This window comes from Myxine glutinosa, chromosome 9 (assembly GCF_964187855.1).
Source record: "Myxine glutinosa chromosome 9, kmMyxGlut1.1, whole genome shotgun sequence".
Taxonomy (NCBI): domain Eukaryota; kingdom Metazoa; phylum Chordata; class Myxini; order Myxiniformes; family Myxinidae; genus Myxine; species Myxine glutinosa.
Window position 1 is genome coordinate 111790245 of NC_136269.1, and position 15680 is coordinate 111805924.

Sequence of the window (15680 nt, forward strand, 5' to 3'; positions counted from 1 at the left end):
AACCTTCCAAAATTACCATACCGATGCTTGTCCAGCATCGTGCTTGGTTAAAACAAACAAACAAACAAATGGAGCTCACCTCTGAACCACGCCCGTACCAGAGCAAATCTGGTCTATCAGTCATGCTCGGTGAGCGATGTGAGTAAACACAAGCGGCATGAGAACTTGAAGGAGGCCAGGTGGAGCAGGAGTCGGTGAGGAAAGAAAAAACTGTAATACAAACACCTCGATCCGCTGGTCCAGACTTTTGTCACAGTGCACCTACTCACAGGATGCTGGAAAACAAGTTGCAGCACAGGGAAGAGCAGGATGAAGTAGGAATGTCGCTTTTTCACTGCAGCACTATTTACCGTTAAAAACACTGCAAAGATCAAAAAGTTAAACCAATTTCAAAATCAATGTTGACCACCACTGTTCAGTGTTCACTGTGTTTAAGGATAAATAAAACAAACAAAATATTCAGAGTCCAATTCCATCCCTACCCATTCCAGTCCAGAACTTGAATACGGCCTCGTCTCAAAATCCCTTTGCAATGCGATGTGCATTTTAGAGCAAGCAAACACCAAGCGACATCCACAGCACGAGGCTCAAAAACACGGACACAAACAACATCAGACGGTCCAAGACCTTGACAACGGTCAACTGAGGCTCAAACCGCATGCCCAGCCTTGCGGCGAGCACGCCGTCGGGTGTCTGACCCACCACTGGCGGTAAATTATCAGGCAAACAGGCACCTCAAACATTCAACAGCAGGTACGGAGAGGTAGTCGAGTGAGAGTCGAGCGCCGTCTGGGGTCAGGCATCTCGCACGCAGCCGCAACAACAACCCAAAGGGTGACAGTTTTAAAATGGGAATGTTCGACACAACGTATCAGACAGTATGGAGACTAGTCCGGCATGGCCGTGGCGGGGAACAGAGGGCACGTCGAGGGAAGAATCGCGGCTTTGTGAGGAACAAGCAGCCCTTTTTCAGCGCTACAGCCAAAAGGTTGGGCAGTCATCGCAAGCAGCTGCCGAAACCCGCTCTCCCTCCCTACTCCGACCCCGAGCAAAGACCTGCAAGATTAACGCCGAAGTGGGTTTAAGTTTTGAGGTTAAAGAGGATGCTCCGTGCATGCACAATTTTACATCCATTTAATAATAATAAAAATGACAGGGAGCCATGCCAAAAGGAGCTGCAGGGAAAAGGGATTTGAAGGTCAGCACAAGAATCAGAATTGCTCATGAAACACTATGCTTGGGCCTCTAAAACTCGTATTGCATCAGACGAGTAATTATGTCAATATGAAAGTAGCAAAACATCTGGATCTAATCCACAGTGCGGTGCAGAAAGACTTTTAGGAGGAATTGATAATGTATGCAACAACAAGGATTGGATGCAAGAGCTTGGATGATCAGCAAGCATTGAGGTATGCCTCATCAACGGATACGGTGTCTCATAAGACAGAAAGGTAAATGAATGAATATGAATGATCGTTTTGAGGCCATTTTTCCCTGCTAGAGCAGGGGTTAGCCTTGCGGGCCCCATGACAATCATGGTTCCCTGTTTGAGGCAATGTTTTTATGGCCGGATGCCCTTCCTGACGCCAACCCTTAGTCGCCTCTTACAATGCGCAGGGATATGGTGTACCTATTCTAAACCGGGGTACACACCAATAATAAATGGAACGATCAAAGGTGGACCTCACACCGAGGCCATTCTTATGTCACCTTTTCCTTTTCATCAATAAAAAAGTATCTGCAAAGGTCATTGGGAACCTGAGATCCACATCAAGGAAATAGCCCAAAGCATGCAGATTCCTATTTTATGAAAACAGGGATAAAGACAGTCTATAAAACATAACCAGATGTGATCATTTCTACATCTTCACACCTCCATTTGTCATCACCAACTCCAGTTCTTACATTTACCTTTACTTCCACCCTCCCCAAAACCCGAACATAGTTTCCTTGCGTTACTTCTGCTCCGTATACCTGTCATCCGCATCATCCTTCACAACTGGACCCCCTTCCCCATCTACCGTTTTCCTCTTTATCTCAATCTTTCCCGAGGTTGTGATCCAAGACCTCCATGCACGTGCCCGTGCTGCAGTTGCTACACTAGCCAGGAATGACGCAGCAGCAGCGAGAGGCAGCGAGAGGCAGCGAGAGGCAGCAAAAGCAATACGTCACTGCACAACTCACCCGCAAAGCTACGGCATTGCTCAGGAAGCAGCGGCACAGCACAGAGCACAGCGCATCGTCACATTGCCAGCATTACTCGTAACATCCTACTCCATCAAAATATCCAAACGATCACCAAGCATCTTCCCAAAATGCAGCCAGCGGCAAGCGAATCCCCTGCGCTTTGCCAACCAATGACAACTGGCAAACAGGGCCCTCTCATTCACTATGAGCCAATGGAAGTCGGTGAGCGGGACAACCTCATTAATAATGGACCAATAAGAGAACGGGCGGGATACGGCTGTGGGCTGAACTTTGGGACAGGATGGGTGGGGCAGGAAAGAGGAGGGAATCCAAATAGAATGAGGGATGGCTGTGGGTGGAGGAGGAACAAAAAAAAAAACAAGGAAAATGGGAGGGTAGTTGGGGATAATCTGGAAAGTGATACAACAAAGCTTAATCAGAAAAATAATCACAATGAAAAATACTCTGAAAAACAGCAGGAGAGAAAAAATTGGTTTTGAATTAAAGGATGCACGACACATCACTTTAAGCTGCAGCAGCAAAGAAGACAGACCTTGAACTTCAAGCAAGAACATTTGCGAGTTTATGTGAGATGGAAAGTGTCAAACCCTCCATCAGCAACGACACAACTGGCAAGTCTGCTTGCCACGTCACTGTCACACTTGCTGCCACCCCCTCCCACTCCCCCTCCTCAACCCCACCCAACCCTTCATGTCTAGTTTCCTGGTCTCTGAGTTGGCTCACTATACCCAAGAACAGTGCACAACAGTGTGCCTGTGTGGCTGGCTTGACTTCCTGTGAGCAGCAAGGCCCACAAATTCAGCCAGCAAGGTGAATGGCAAGAGGGACCACGACAAATGAAAAAGGCGTTTCTCAGAAGGGAGAAAAATTTGTTCGCGAAACAAAAAGTGCAACATGTATGGCCAAAGGATTGCGAGATGCATGATGAGGTGCTGGACACGTCAGAGAAGAGAAGCTCGTGTCACTTTGAGAGATTAAATACTTGTTCGTTACAGCACAAGGTGACAGCGTGGAATTTCAATCTGGAATGCCCTTCCCAAACCGACTGAATCACAATCAATCATACATCTAGTCAACCTGTCGCTTGCAAAATGAACTTTTAAGGCCATCTAGTGCACAAAACCTGCCAGTAGCACCGGTATAAAATACAAGATGATAAATCCCATGATGAAGGACCAAGACGTGGCTTTGTGAATTTTTGGGTCAAAGTGACGGATCGTGGAACGTTAATTGTTCTCTCCATCGCCAACTCCTTTGAACAAATCCCAAAAATGACCGTCACGTTTAACCGACATGTCATGCACCTGTGTCAGATTAGAGGACTGGGCAGTAAGAACCAGCAGTCACGCATTACAAGAACACCTCACTGCACAGGGTAAATCAAAACAAATGTTGGAAGCAAGCGTTACCAAAGTCAGTCGATTCACCAAGCGCGTTTGGAAACATTCGTGAAAGTGACCCAACAGTTTGTCAGATCATCAAATGATCGTCATTAGAGGCAGACACAGTATATGGTCCATAAAAAGGACGCCGACAGTCTTGAAAAGAACAGGCAGTGTCTGAAAAATTGCCAAAATTGCATTTTGAACTTTGTACAATAACTCACCCAACTTCTTCGACAACTCACGCCAATCTTTTGGCTGCCAGTACCAATGAAAAACCTTAGAGAGCTGCACCATACTGGCCACGGGGATTAAACATTACACAAATGTCGAGCCCAGCCCAGCCCAACCACTGGCAACCAGGCCCATCTGTCACTTACAAACTCACTAACCCACCTGTGCACTCCCACTTCGATCAGTGTAAAAAGGAACGGGTGCCGCATGCCCGCAAGGAGAGACGCCAAGTAATGTATGCGAACACACCGTGCTCTTGGAAAGCCGTGGGGAGGGGAACTTAGGGTACATTTGGTTGTACAGTGCGGGTGTGCACTCGCTGCTTACACAATCACGTGGCTCCTGGTTCACGAGAGATACGACCCGGCTTCCACGATGACAAAAGTAGTTAGTTGACTTTGTGATGAAATAAAATAAAATAGAAAGATACGTTTTTTCTAGAAATAAAAACGGTTTCATTAATAACAGAGTTGCCACGATGATTAAACTAAAGTAGGTTATGTTTAACTCGAAAGTGATGACTTCAGCGGGGGATGATGTCAGAGTATTCAGCTCATTTGTTCGTAAAATCCCCTCATGCCCCCTCTGCCTCCTTTTTATTCTCTCTTCCTCTTTATCTTTCTCCCTCCCTCACCCCTCATAAAGGGAAGAGGAGAACAACAACCCTCTTTATCTCATCCCTCCCCCTCCCTCTCAGTCCATATTCTTTCACCTCTCCTTCTTCCACCATTCTTCCTCTCTCTCCATTTCTCTGCGTGAGAAGATGACATTCAGACACAACTAGGGTTGTGCACCCACCATTCGTAGAGGTTGTGGAGTTGAAGTGTAAAAACCTCGATGGATGGTTTCCAGCTGATGATACAGATGGCCAATGAATCAGGCACTCAGTGAGCTGAAGGAAATATATATATATATGTACATGTACATGTTCAAAATAATGCTAAATAAGCTACATTATCTCCCCCAGGTTGAATTGATGCAATTGCAAGCAGCTGTTCCATACTTTTGGAGCATTGTGGATGACGTGTGTGATCGTGAGGTATCCTGTGGTCTGCTGCCAGAACTGTATACATGGGCAGAAGTCTGGTTCCCAATCTATGTATCTGCTCGGCCCAGGGCCCAGAGCAGGAAGCACCTGCTGGAGCCAGATAAGGTTGGTGGTGGGGCCAGGAAGCGGACGGAAGTGCTTGCCGCAAACTACCCACTGTGCATCTCTCTACCTCTGTTTCTTTCTCTCCCTCTCTATTTTCCAAAAAAAATCTTCCATAAATGACAGCAGCCACACCCAAAAACATTTCAAATTGTGCACGAGGTTATGGAATAGTGGACTTTATCTTCTACGAATAAGAAAAAATGACAAGAATGACGACGGGCATGGGAAACTGATCTGACAATTAATGGAGCTTCATTGAGGCGATGCGATCATTAAGCTTATCGACCAGCAACCCTCCTCATGAGTTAACATGGTCAACTCTACATTCAACCACATATTCAGAGGACCACAGACTCTACATTCAGAGATTTTGACCACTATACCAATGCAAAGGTCAAGTTTTGCAAAGTTTTAAATGGTATCTTAACACCAGGATATTGCAGCTGAACCAACCCCTTCTCCAGAGATGGAGTGCCCCTTGCTGGCAAAGAACCAGATTGCTGATTTGTTCTTTAATCAGATTGCATTTAATTTCTCCACCAATTGAAGCAAAGGCCAGATATTACAGAAGTAGATGCCATCGACAATACCAACAAGATAGAGATTGCAAACCCTCGCCAGGATGTATTTTCAGTGTTTTTTAAGGCTTTAGTGTTAAAACAAATATGGCGGCCGAGCCACGTGACCGATGACGTCTTCATTATTTTTTTCCTAAAGTAATTTATTCCTAGAATATGCTCAAGAAATATCATCTTGATCGGATGAAGTTTTGTAATTGTGAAATGATGACGTCATTATGGAGGCACCTATGACATCATTATTAACATATTTTATTCCCCATGGAGAGTTCTTTGCAATGAGGCATGTCTCAATTTTTTCTATTCAGCGCTTTCGGGGATATAGAGGTGCAAAGTTTTTCGGTTTTCCCAAGATGGCGGCCGAACCACGTGACCTATGACGTCATAATTATCATCAAAAAATTCTACAGGTGGAGTTGCACCTATGGTGAAAATTTCCTGTCAATCGGACCAAGGGTTGCGGAGAAAATCATATTTATTCTGTGCGGACAAACAGACAGACAGACAGACAGACAGACAAACAAACAAACAAACAAACGGACTCAAATGCAATACCCTCTCCTCTGGCGAGGGTAACAAGCTATCCACCCAAAGATGGGATAGAAAAACCTGGTTAAAGCTCAAAACAACATTTGCACCAACTTAATTAGTTACTCAATCCTCCATTGCAAAATCACTCAAAATACGTCATCAGCCGGTGACTGACTCACAACAAGCTTCGCTCGCTTATAACTAGAGCAGTCCTGTTAACATGAAAAGTCAGAGGCTGTAGTGACCTCTCAATCCAAATATAGCAACTGCTGACGTGCAAAACAAAAACCATGGTTGCAAAAGCTGCCGAAGAGACGACCAGCGGCCAAACATCAAGTTCCTTTATTATTGTTGCCGTTATCATTACCGAATGAAAAGACTCCCACACATCTTCATAGAGGAATAAGGAAATAATAATTGCAGGCCATGTGAGGCCTTCACAACATCAAGTCCGTTCCTTGGTGTTTACTGTTTGTCATAACAAACATTACTCGATTACTCACACATAGCTCTTTTAGTAAAAGCATCAGCTACTCACGCCGTAGTGACAACTTGCAAGGAAAATGGCTTACTCTGGGTAAAGCACACAGCAAAAAGAGCTCGGTGGAAATGGTCTGATGACAAAAAAAGAATTCACATAGTGACAAACATCTGCTGTGCACCATCATGGAAACCAACATTTTAAAATAACATAATTTCATGTCTCAAAATAAAAAATATGAATGCTTAATTGTTAATATAAAAATAGGACCGAGGGTCCTCCAGCTCACCTGGAGCAGGAGCAACAATCACTCGCTATTTCAGATCGGGATGGAAATTTTAAACATGTTTAAAAAATCGCCCCGATCTATTTTTTTGTCCCGATCGACAAAGATCGAAGACGTTCCGTTTACGATCATGCCGACTGATCCCGTTCCAAATAGGATCGTTCCCGTTGTGCAGATCGGGGTCGATCGGCATAAGTGGAATTGGGGGTATTAGCGGTTAGGGTGCTGGCTTGGGATCCCAGGATCCTGAGTTCGAATCCCAGTCGATTACTGAATTAACGCCAGGGGGGTTGACTCAGCCTGTCATTCTTCCGAGGTCCGCAAATTGAGTACCAGCTTGCTGGGATGAATGATCCCGGTGTGCACGCCGATGTAGAATAGTTACACCGTATCCCTGCACATCGAAGAGGCGACGAAGGGTTGGCGTCAGGAAGGGCATCCAGCCATAAAAATATTGCCTCAAACAGGGAACCATGATTGTCATGGGGCCCGCAAGGCTAAACCCCGCTATAGCGGCGAAAATGGCCTTAAAACGATCATTCATTCATTCATATTCAGTTTCAGAGAAGAGGAAATACCTATTTTGGGGGGTCAAAACCCCCATCCCCAGTAAACCCCTTAATGAGCGCAGACTTTGATGCGGTCAATACACCTTCGTTAGGTATCAGATATGCAGCTTGTGGGCAAGTTTCATCAATACTGTGTGTATAGTTTCAGAGAAGAGAGGAAATACCTATTTTGGGGGATCAAAACCCCATCCCCGGTAAACCCCTTAATGAGCGCAGATTTTGATGCGGTCAATACACCTTCGTTAGGCATCAGACATGCAGCTTGTGGCCAAGTTTCATCAAAATTGTGTGTAGTTGAAGGGAAGAGAGGATATACCTATTTTGAGGGGTCAAAACCCCATCCCCGGTAAACCCCTTAATGAGCACAGATTTTGATGTGGTCAATACACCTTCGTTAGGCATCAGATATGCAGCTTGTGGCCATGTTTCATCAATACTGTGTGTATAGTTTCAGAGAAGAGAGGAAATACCTATTTTGGGGGGACAAAACCCCCATCCCTGGTAAACCCCTTAATGAGCGCAGATTTTGATACGGTTTCATCAAAATGACTCACCTACGGACAATGCTCGACCGCATAAGCTCACCAGACTAAAGTCCAGGTAAGCTAAAAATATTAATGCTTAATATTGTCTTAAGGGGGTTGACTCAGCCTGTCATCCTTCCGAGGTCGGCTAATTGAGTACCAGTTCACTGGTAATTCCCTGTTTGTCGTTGAAGGCGGCAAAAAGGGTTGGCGTCAGGAAGGGCATCCGGCCGTAAAACATTGCTTCAAAAAGGGGACCAAGAAACAACAACTACCACGGTCCCCGAAAAGGCCAACCCCTGCCTTGCGGGGAAAAATGGCCTCTAAACGGTGGTTTTATTGTCTTAAGGGACAAATATATTTAATCTTCATAAACTAACTCAGGAGGAGCTAACAAGATTGCGAAAAAGCTCAGCAAGCTACTGGAACCGAAACATTTTTTTAAATGGAGTTTTTTCCAATCAGAGCATCTTTCACACCTAAACCCAATCATACCGAGTGGTCAAGGCAGGAAAATAGAGTTTTGGGTCCTTTGTCATTTTTATTTCCTCTTTTACAAAACCTCGACAGCTATCTTATCAGCATCCAGCTCGTACCCGGTTTTGCCTTTGTCCTCATGAAGGGCTGCTGTAAAGGCGATCATGCTTGTTAGTCAACATGGCTGAGTGTCATCCGCTGTAAGACGGACAAGACCGACAAACATATACTAGCTCGGCTCGGCTCACCACGCGTCATTACAGAGGAAAGGGCTTGTTTTAGCTGAGGGTAATGATTGTACCTGAGTTGCTGTGTTATCATGATTGACACAAATCATAATACAAACAATTATTTTGCACAAATTTATTTGTAATATATAGTCAAGTGAAAAAGTAAGTACACCCCATGTAAAGTTTTGACTTTTTCAACATATTTCAACATAAAGCTATTTGATCTTCATTTCAACAATATTGATACATAAAGGTGATATAATATAACAAATATGATGAAACATTTACATTTTGTAGTCCATTGTATAATTTAAATAAACATAAATGCAAATTTCGCATGTGGAAAAAGTAAGTACACCCCTTCATTTATCACTTCTTCAAATACCTAAAATTAGAATCAGGTGCACCAGCTCAGGTGCAAATGATTAGAACATCGTTGGAGAGGATCTTGGAGGAACCTGTCTTATTTAAACCTCAGACATTTAGTTTGGTTTGCTCTTTGTTGTTGAAGTGTGCGGCGTCACCATGCCTAGATCAAAAGAGCTCTCTCAGGCCTTCAGAAAGAAGGTTATAGATGCCTATGAGTCTGGGAAGGGATTTAAAAGATCTCCAAACAATTTGAAATCAATCATTCGACTGTCTGGAAGATCATCTACAAGTGGGGAAGATTCCAAACAACTGCCAACTTGTTCAGGCCAGGCCGCCCCAGAAAGTTCAGCCCGAGAGCAGACCGCAAGATGCTGAAAGAAGTCTCGAAGAACCCCAGAATGTCATCACAGGACCTACAGGTAGCTCTTGCCACTGTTGATGTCAAAGTGCACGAGTCCACCATTAGAAAGAGGCTGCACAAATTTGATCTACATGGGAGGTGTGTGTGCTAGGAGGAAACCTTTGCTGTCCAGAAAGAACATCAGGGCAAGACTAAAGTTTGCCAATGAACACCTAGGCAAAGACCAGCACTTCTGGAACAATGTGCTCTGGACAGATGAGTCAAAGGTAAAGCTATTTGGCCACAGTACCAGAATACATGTTTGGCGAAAACCAAAGACAGCATTTGACCACAAGAACCTGATACCAACTGTAAAGCATGGTGGTGGAAATATTATGGTTTGGGGGCAGCTTTGCTGCATCAGGGCCTGGGCAGCTCACCATCATAGAATCCACTATGAATTCTTCATTGTACCAGAGGGTGCTTGAGGATAATGTGAGGCCATCTGTCGGAGAGTTGAAGCTCAACCGAAATTGCACCTTGCAACATGACAATGACCCTAAACATACCAGTAAATCCGCCAAGGAATGGCTGAAAAGAAAGAAATGGAGGGTTCTGGAATGGCCAAGTCAAAGCCCGGATCTAAATCCCATTGAGATGTTGTGGGGGGATTTGAAACGAGCTGTGCATGCAAGAAACCCCTCAAACATCGCACAGCTGAAAGAATTCTGCATGGAGGAATGGGAAAAAATGACTCCCAGTCGATGTCAGAGACTGGTAGACAGTTATAAGAAACGCCTACTTGAGGTTGTTTCTGCCAAAGGGGGCAATACCACCGATTAGAGCCAAGGGTGTACTTACTTTTTCCCACATGCGAAATTTGCATTTATGTTTATTTAAATTATACAATGGACTACAAAATGTAAATGTTTCATGATATTTGTTATATTATATCACCTTTATCTATCAATATTGTTGAAATGAAGATCAAATAGCTGTATGTTGAAATATGTTGAAAAAGTCAAAACTTTACATGGGGTGTACTTGCTTTTTCACATGACTGTACGTGATATTACATTTTTATCAGCAATTTAGGTTTAGTCAATCTTCCATATTTTATATTTATTTTATATTTTATATATTTTTATTTCATTTTCTTATTTCCTTTATGTTTTATGTTATTTTTTAATGATGGTCAACTTACGGTGTCACCAAAGAATAATTTCCCTGAATGAAGAACCACCTTTAGTATGGGACAATAAAGATTTTTTATTATTATTAAGTGTTATGGTCATATTTACTATATTATTAATATTATTACTATTACGAAAACCATACTACTGAAACGATACACTACTGTATTAAGAAACATGGGCTTAATTTGTCCGAAGCGGTCCGAGGTGTAGGCGTAAAGCCTAAGGCCTATACTACCGTATTGTTGCAAGAGACGTAACACCGATGCTTTCGATATTTGATGGTCATTTTAACAATCAGTTTGTTTGCGTTTCACACTGAATGAAAAACGTACAGGTAGTGCATGGCAATTGTGATATATGACAGGTTCGACCATATGTTCAGCCGGAACGAAATTGGAATCAAAATGTCGGAGTGTGGAGAGTCAGCCGCCATAATGACATCAGACATAATCACATCACCTTGTCATGTGACCAGATCTTCAGCTTTGATTGGTATACGTTCGAGGGGGACATACATACATACGTACACACATACATACAGACAGACGGACAAACACTGTTCGAGATGCCTTTGCCCTATGGGCTACGCCGTAAAAAGAACTCCTCAGCCCATATATCCAGGAGGGGTAAGTGCAGGCTGCAAGTTTGGGACGATTACACCTCACCACCACAAAATTAAAAACACCTCACCACGACAAAATTAAAAACACCTCACCACCACGAAATCAAAAACACCTCACCACCACGAAATTAAAAACACCTCACCACTACGAAATTAAAAACACCTCACCACCACAAAATTAAAAACACCTCACCACCACGAAATGAAAAACACCTCACCACCAATATATTCAAAACACCTCACCACCACAAAATTCACAACACCTCACTACCACATAATTAAAAACACCTCACCACCACAAAATTAAAACACCTCACCACCACATAATTAAAAACACCTCACCACCACATAATTCAAAACACCTCACCACCACGTAATTCAAAACACCTCACCACCATGTAATTCAAAACACCTCAACACCACGTAATTCAAAACACCTCACCACCACGTAATTCAAAACACCTCACCACCACGTAATTCAAAACACCTCACCACCACATAATTCAAAACACCTCACCACCACATAATTCAAAACACCTCACCACCACATAATTCAAAACACCTCACCACCACATAATTCAAAACACCTCACCACCACGTAATTCAAAACACCTCACCACCACATAATTCAAAACACCTGACCGCCACGTAATTCAAAACACCTCACCACCACGTAATTCAAAACACCTCGCCCCCACGTAATTCAAAACACCTCACCACCACGTAATTCAAAACACCTCACCACCACGTAATTCAAAACACCTCGCCCCCACGTAATTCAAAACACCTCACCACCACGTAATTCAAAACACCTCACCAAAACGTAATTCAAAACCCCTCACCACATAATTCAAAACACCACACCACCACGTAATTCAAAACACCTCACCACCAAGTAATTCACTCCAATCACCAACAGGTGGACTCCAGTCAAGGTGTAGAAACATCTCAAAGATGATCAAGAGAAATGGGAGGGCACCTGAGCTGAATTTCAAGTGTCATAGCAAAGGGTCTGAATACTTATGTAAATGTGATATTTCAGTTTTTTCTTTTTAATAAATTTGCAAAACTTTCTAAAATCCTGTTTTCTCTTTGTCATTATGGAGTATTGAGTGTAGATTGATGAGGGAAAAAAAAGAATTTAAATGATTTCAGCATAAGGCTGCAACATAACAAAATGTGAAAAAAGTGAAGGGGTCTGAATACTTTCTGAATGCACTGTATATATATATATATATATATATATATATATATATATATATATATATATATATATATATATATATATATATGCATGTAAATTTAACTAAAGAAGGACACTAACCCTATGACATGACGCTGACATCATGTGCATAAATTATACCAACACATCACCTCCAAACTAGGAAGCATCCGTGTGGTACTCAAGTCTTTGCAGACTGAGATTAAAGCGCTATGGTCACAAATAGACAAAGGCAGAGACTATGGTCACAAAATTTAATGTTCCTGACTGCAAACCTCCTAATTGTTGATGAGTAGGGCATAGAGAATATATCAAAGTTGGGCAAAGACAATGGAAAACCACATTTCCAAGCTGGCCTCCAAAGCCAGTCGCTGACTGGGCATCATCCGTTGTGCGAGGTTCTTCCTTGGCACACCTGAGCTCCTCACCACATGCAAGGCTTTGATCTGCAACTCAATGGAATACTGCTCTCCCCTCTGGGCTGGTGCTCCTGCCTCACACCTAGCTCGGCGTCACGCTGTTGAAACCAAAGCTTTCAGAATCATTGGAATCTCCCGCGATGAAGCCAACTCCGAGGGCCTTTCACTCACTCACCGCAGGCAGGTGGTGGACCTTATGTCTTCTATCGACTCCTCTCCGGCCTTGCTCCCCCAGCTCTCTTCGTGCTCTATCCCCAAAATGTTCCTACAGGTTGCACAAGATCTGCCAGCAACCCTCTTATGGTTAAACTGCCAAAATCAACACTCTCTGCTCACCTTCACCCTTTCATTCCTATTTTCTCCCGCCTCTGGAACAAACTCCCTCACTCTCTTCAATCCATCTCCTCCCTCCAGGTCTTTAAAACAGCTGTTCACTACCATCTCTTATCTTCCTCCATCCAAAACCTTGATCTTTTCTACCCCTGTTAATTCACCCCAGATCCACTTTTTTGAAATACCGACTTATTTCCTGAAAGTCCGAGCAGTGTCCATGTGTTTTTTTTTTACCTCTCCAACCCCCCCTCCCCCCCTTCCAATGCCTCCACCCCCCAAGCCCCCTCCCTCCCACAGATCTCTCGATGTCCCTGCTCTCCATCTTGTCGCCCACTCCCTTTATCATATGTTTTATTTGTCAGTTTGTCTTTTTGTGATCAATGTTAGCTCTTACACGAGCCTCGGTCTTGTATACAAAAAAAAAAAAAAACCCGGCAATGGATGTCCAGGGTCTTCAAGTGTGGAGTTTTCAGCAAAATGCTCAGCAAAGAGGTTGACTTTATCAACAGGAGAAGTAAGCACGTCAGAGCCATTGAAGAGGACAGGAATCTATGATCGATTACGGTTGAGAATGCCATTAGCAATTCTCCAAAAATCCCTCGAACCTAGCCGTTTATTTGAGATAGAATTACAAACAGATTCTGCATACTGTCGCTTCGCATTCTCTAATACTCGTTTTGCAGAGGTTGTTCGCAAGGCAAAACAAATGATGCACCTCACTCGAGCCAACACGGTGATACTGTTTGAAAAAGTGATTGTGATGGGCGACAGCAGCAGAACAAGCCGGAGTGAACCATGGCTCAGAGTGTGGTTTCACTTGGTCGGTCTGAGAAGGGATAAGAAGGTCCATACCAACATTGATCCACTCAGTAACTTCCATGACAGCTTTAGATGGTTCGTGACAAAGGATTGAGATCCAGTGAACATCGGCAAGAAAATAATGCAAGGCATCCCAGTCAGATTTGCTATATTGGAAGACAGTTCGATGGACAAGATGAACAACAGTGGATGGTGTTGAAGAAGAAACCTGAACTTCGATGTTGACATGATCAGAGTTTACTCGAGGAGGGAGAATTTTTGTCAATCGGATTTTTTTTTTTACGAGGGGCAGTCAATAAGTAACCTTAACATAATTTTCATAACTTGTTTATTGCATGTACGTGTATAACAACTGTGTTATTTTTCAACATAATCTCCAATGCGTTCAATGCATTTTCTCCAGTGCTTTACTAAGGCCTGAATTTCTCTAGAAAAAAATATTTTGGCTGCATGTGTAGCCATTCGTGCACAACCTATTGGATCTCTTCGTCGGATCGGAAAGTGGTTCCACCAAGCACCTCTTTAAGTGGCCCGAAGATGTGGTAATCCGAAGGAGCGAGGTCTGACGCGTGGGGTGGATGAGGGAGACACTCAAAATGCAGGTCCTCGATTGTTGCAGCTGTAGCGCAGGCAGTTTGGGGCCGAGCATTGTCATGCTGCAGCAAAACACCGGCAGTGAGTAGTCCATGACGTTTTGATCTGATTGCTGGTTTCAGATTATTTTTAAGGAGGTCGCAGTACGATGCACTGGTGACTGTGGTCCATGGGCATGTAATGCTCTACAAGTAGGCATCGGCTATCCCACCCTCCCGAGTTAATACTTGGTGGAAGCACCTTTAACAGCAATTACAGCTGTGAGTCTGTTGGGATAGGTCTTTACCAACTTTGCACACCTTGATTTGGCAATATTTGCACATTCTTCTGTGCAAAACTGTTCAAGCTGTCAAGTTGTGTGGGGAACGTTGATGGACAGTAATCTTCAAGTCATGCCACAAATTTTCGATTGGATTTAGGTCGTGGCTCTGACTGGGCAACTGAATGAATGAATGAATGATCGTTTTAAGGCCATTTTCCCCCCACCAGCGGGGGTTAGCCTTGCAGGCCCCATGACAATCATGGTTCCCTGTTTGAGGCAATGTTTTTATGGCCGGATGCCCTTCCTGACGCCAACCCTTAGTCACCTCTTACGATGCGCAGGGATATGGTGTACCTATTCTAAATCGGGGTACACACTGGGATCATTCATCCCAGCTAGCTGGTACTCAATTTGCTGACCTCGGAAGGATGACAGGCTGAGTCAACCCCCCTGGTGTTAATTCAGCGATCGACCGGGATTTGAACTCAGGATCCTAAGATCCCAAGCCAGCACCCTAACCGCTAAGCCAACACCAGGCTCTGACTGGGCAACTCAAGGACATTTATCTTTTTGTTCCTTAGCCACTCCCATGTAGCTTTGGCTGTGTCCTTCAGGTCATTGTCATGCTGTCCCAATTTCAGCTTTCTTGCAGAGTGCAGCAGGTTTTCCTCTAGGATATTTCTGTATTTTGCTCCATCCATTTTCCCTTCTATCCTAAAAAGTGCCCCAGTCCCAGCTTTTTTTTTTTTTTTTTTTTTTTTTTTTTGTATACAAGATCGAGGCTCGTGAAAGAGCGAAAATTAATCACACAGAAAGACAAACAGACACATAAAACAAATAACATCGGGAGC

At 43.6% G+C, this 15680-nt stretch overlaps 1 protein-coding gene across 21 annotated transcripts in view; it reads right to left on the reverse strand.

Moving 5' to 3' along the window:
- LOC137435080 (muscleblind-like protein 1) overlaps positions 1-15680 on the reverse strand; it is a 93018-nt gene that overhangs the window by 56824 nt on the left and 20514 nt on the right. For 5 of the 21 annotated variants that reach the window (XM_078784695.1, XM_078784683.1, XM_078784693.1 and 2 more), the window contains exon 2: positions 80-275. In XM_078784695.1, the coding sequence (XP_078640821.1) occupies positions 80-124 (45 nt within the window). In that variant the 5' untranslated portion in view covers positions 125-275. Of the gene's footprint in view, positions 1-79; positions 276-482; positions 587-1974; positions 2113-2184; positions 2394-3814; positions 4124-15680 lie in introns of those variants that run through there. The other 16 variants (XM_078784691.1, XM_068128511.2, XM_078784682.1 and 13 more) reach the window with 14 other exon arrangements.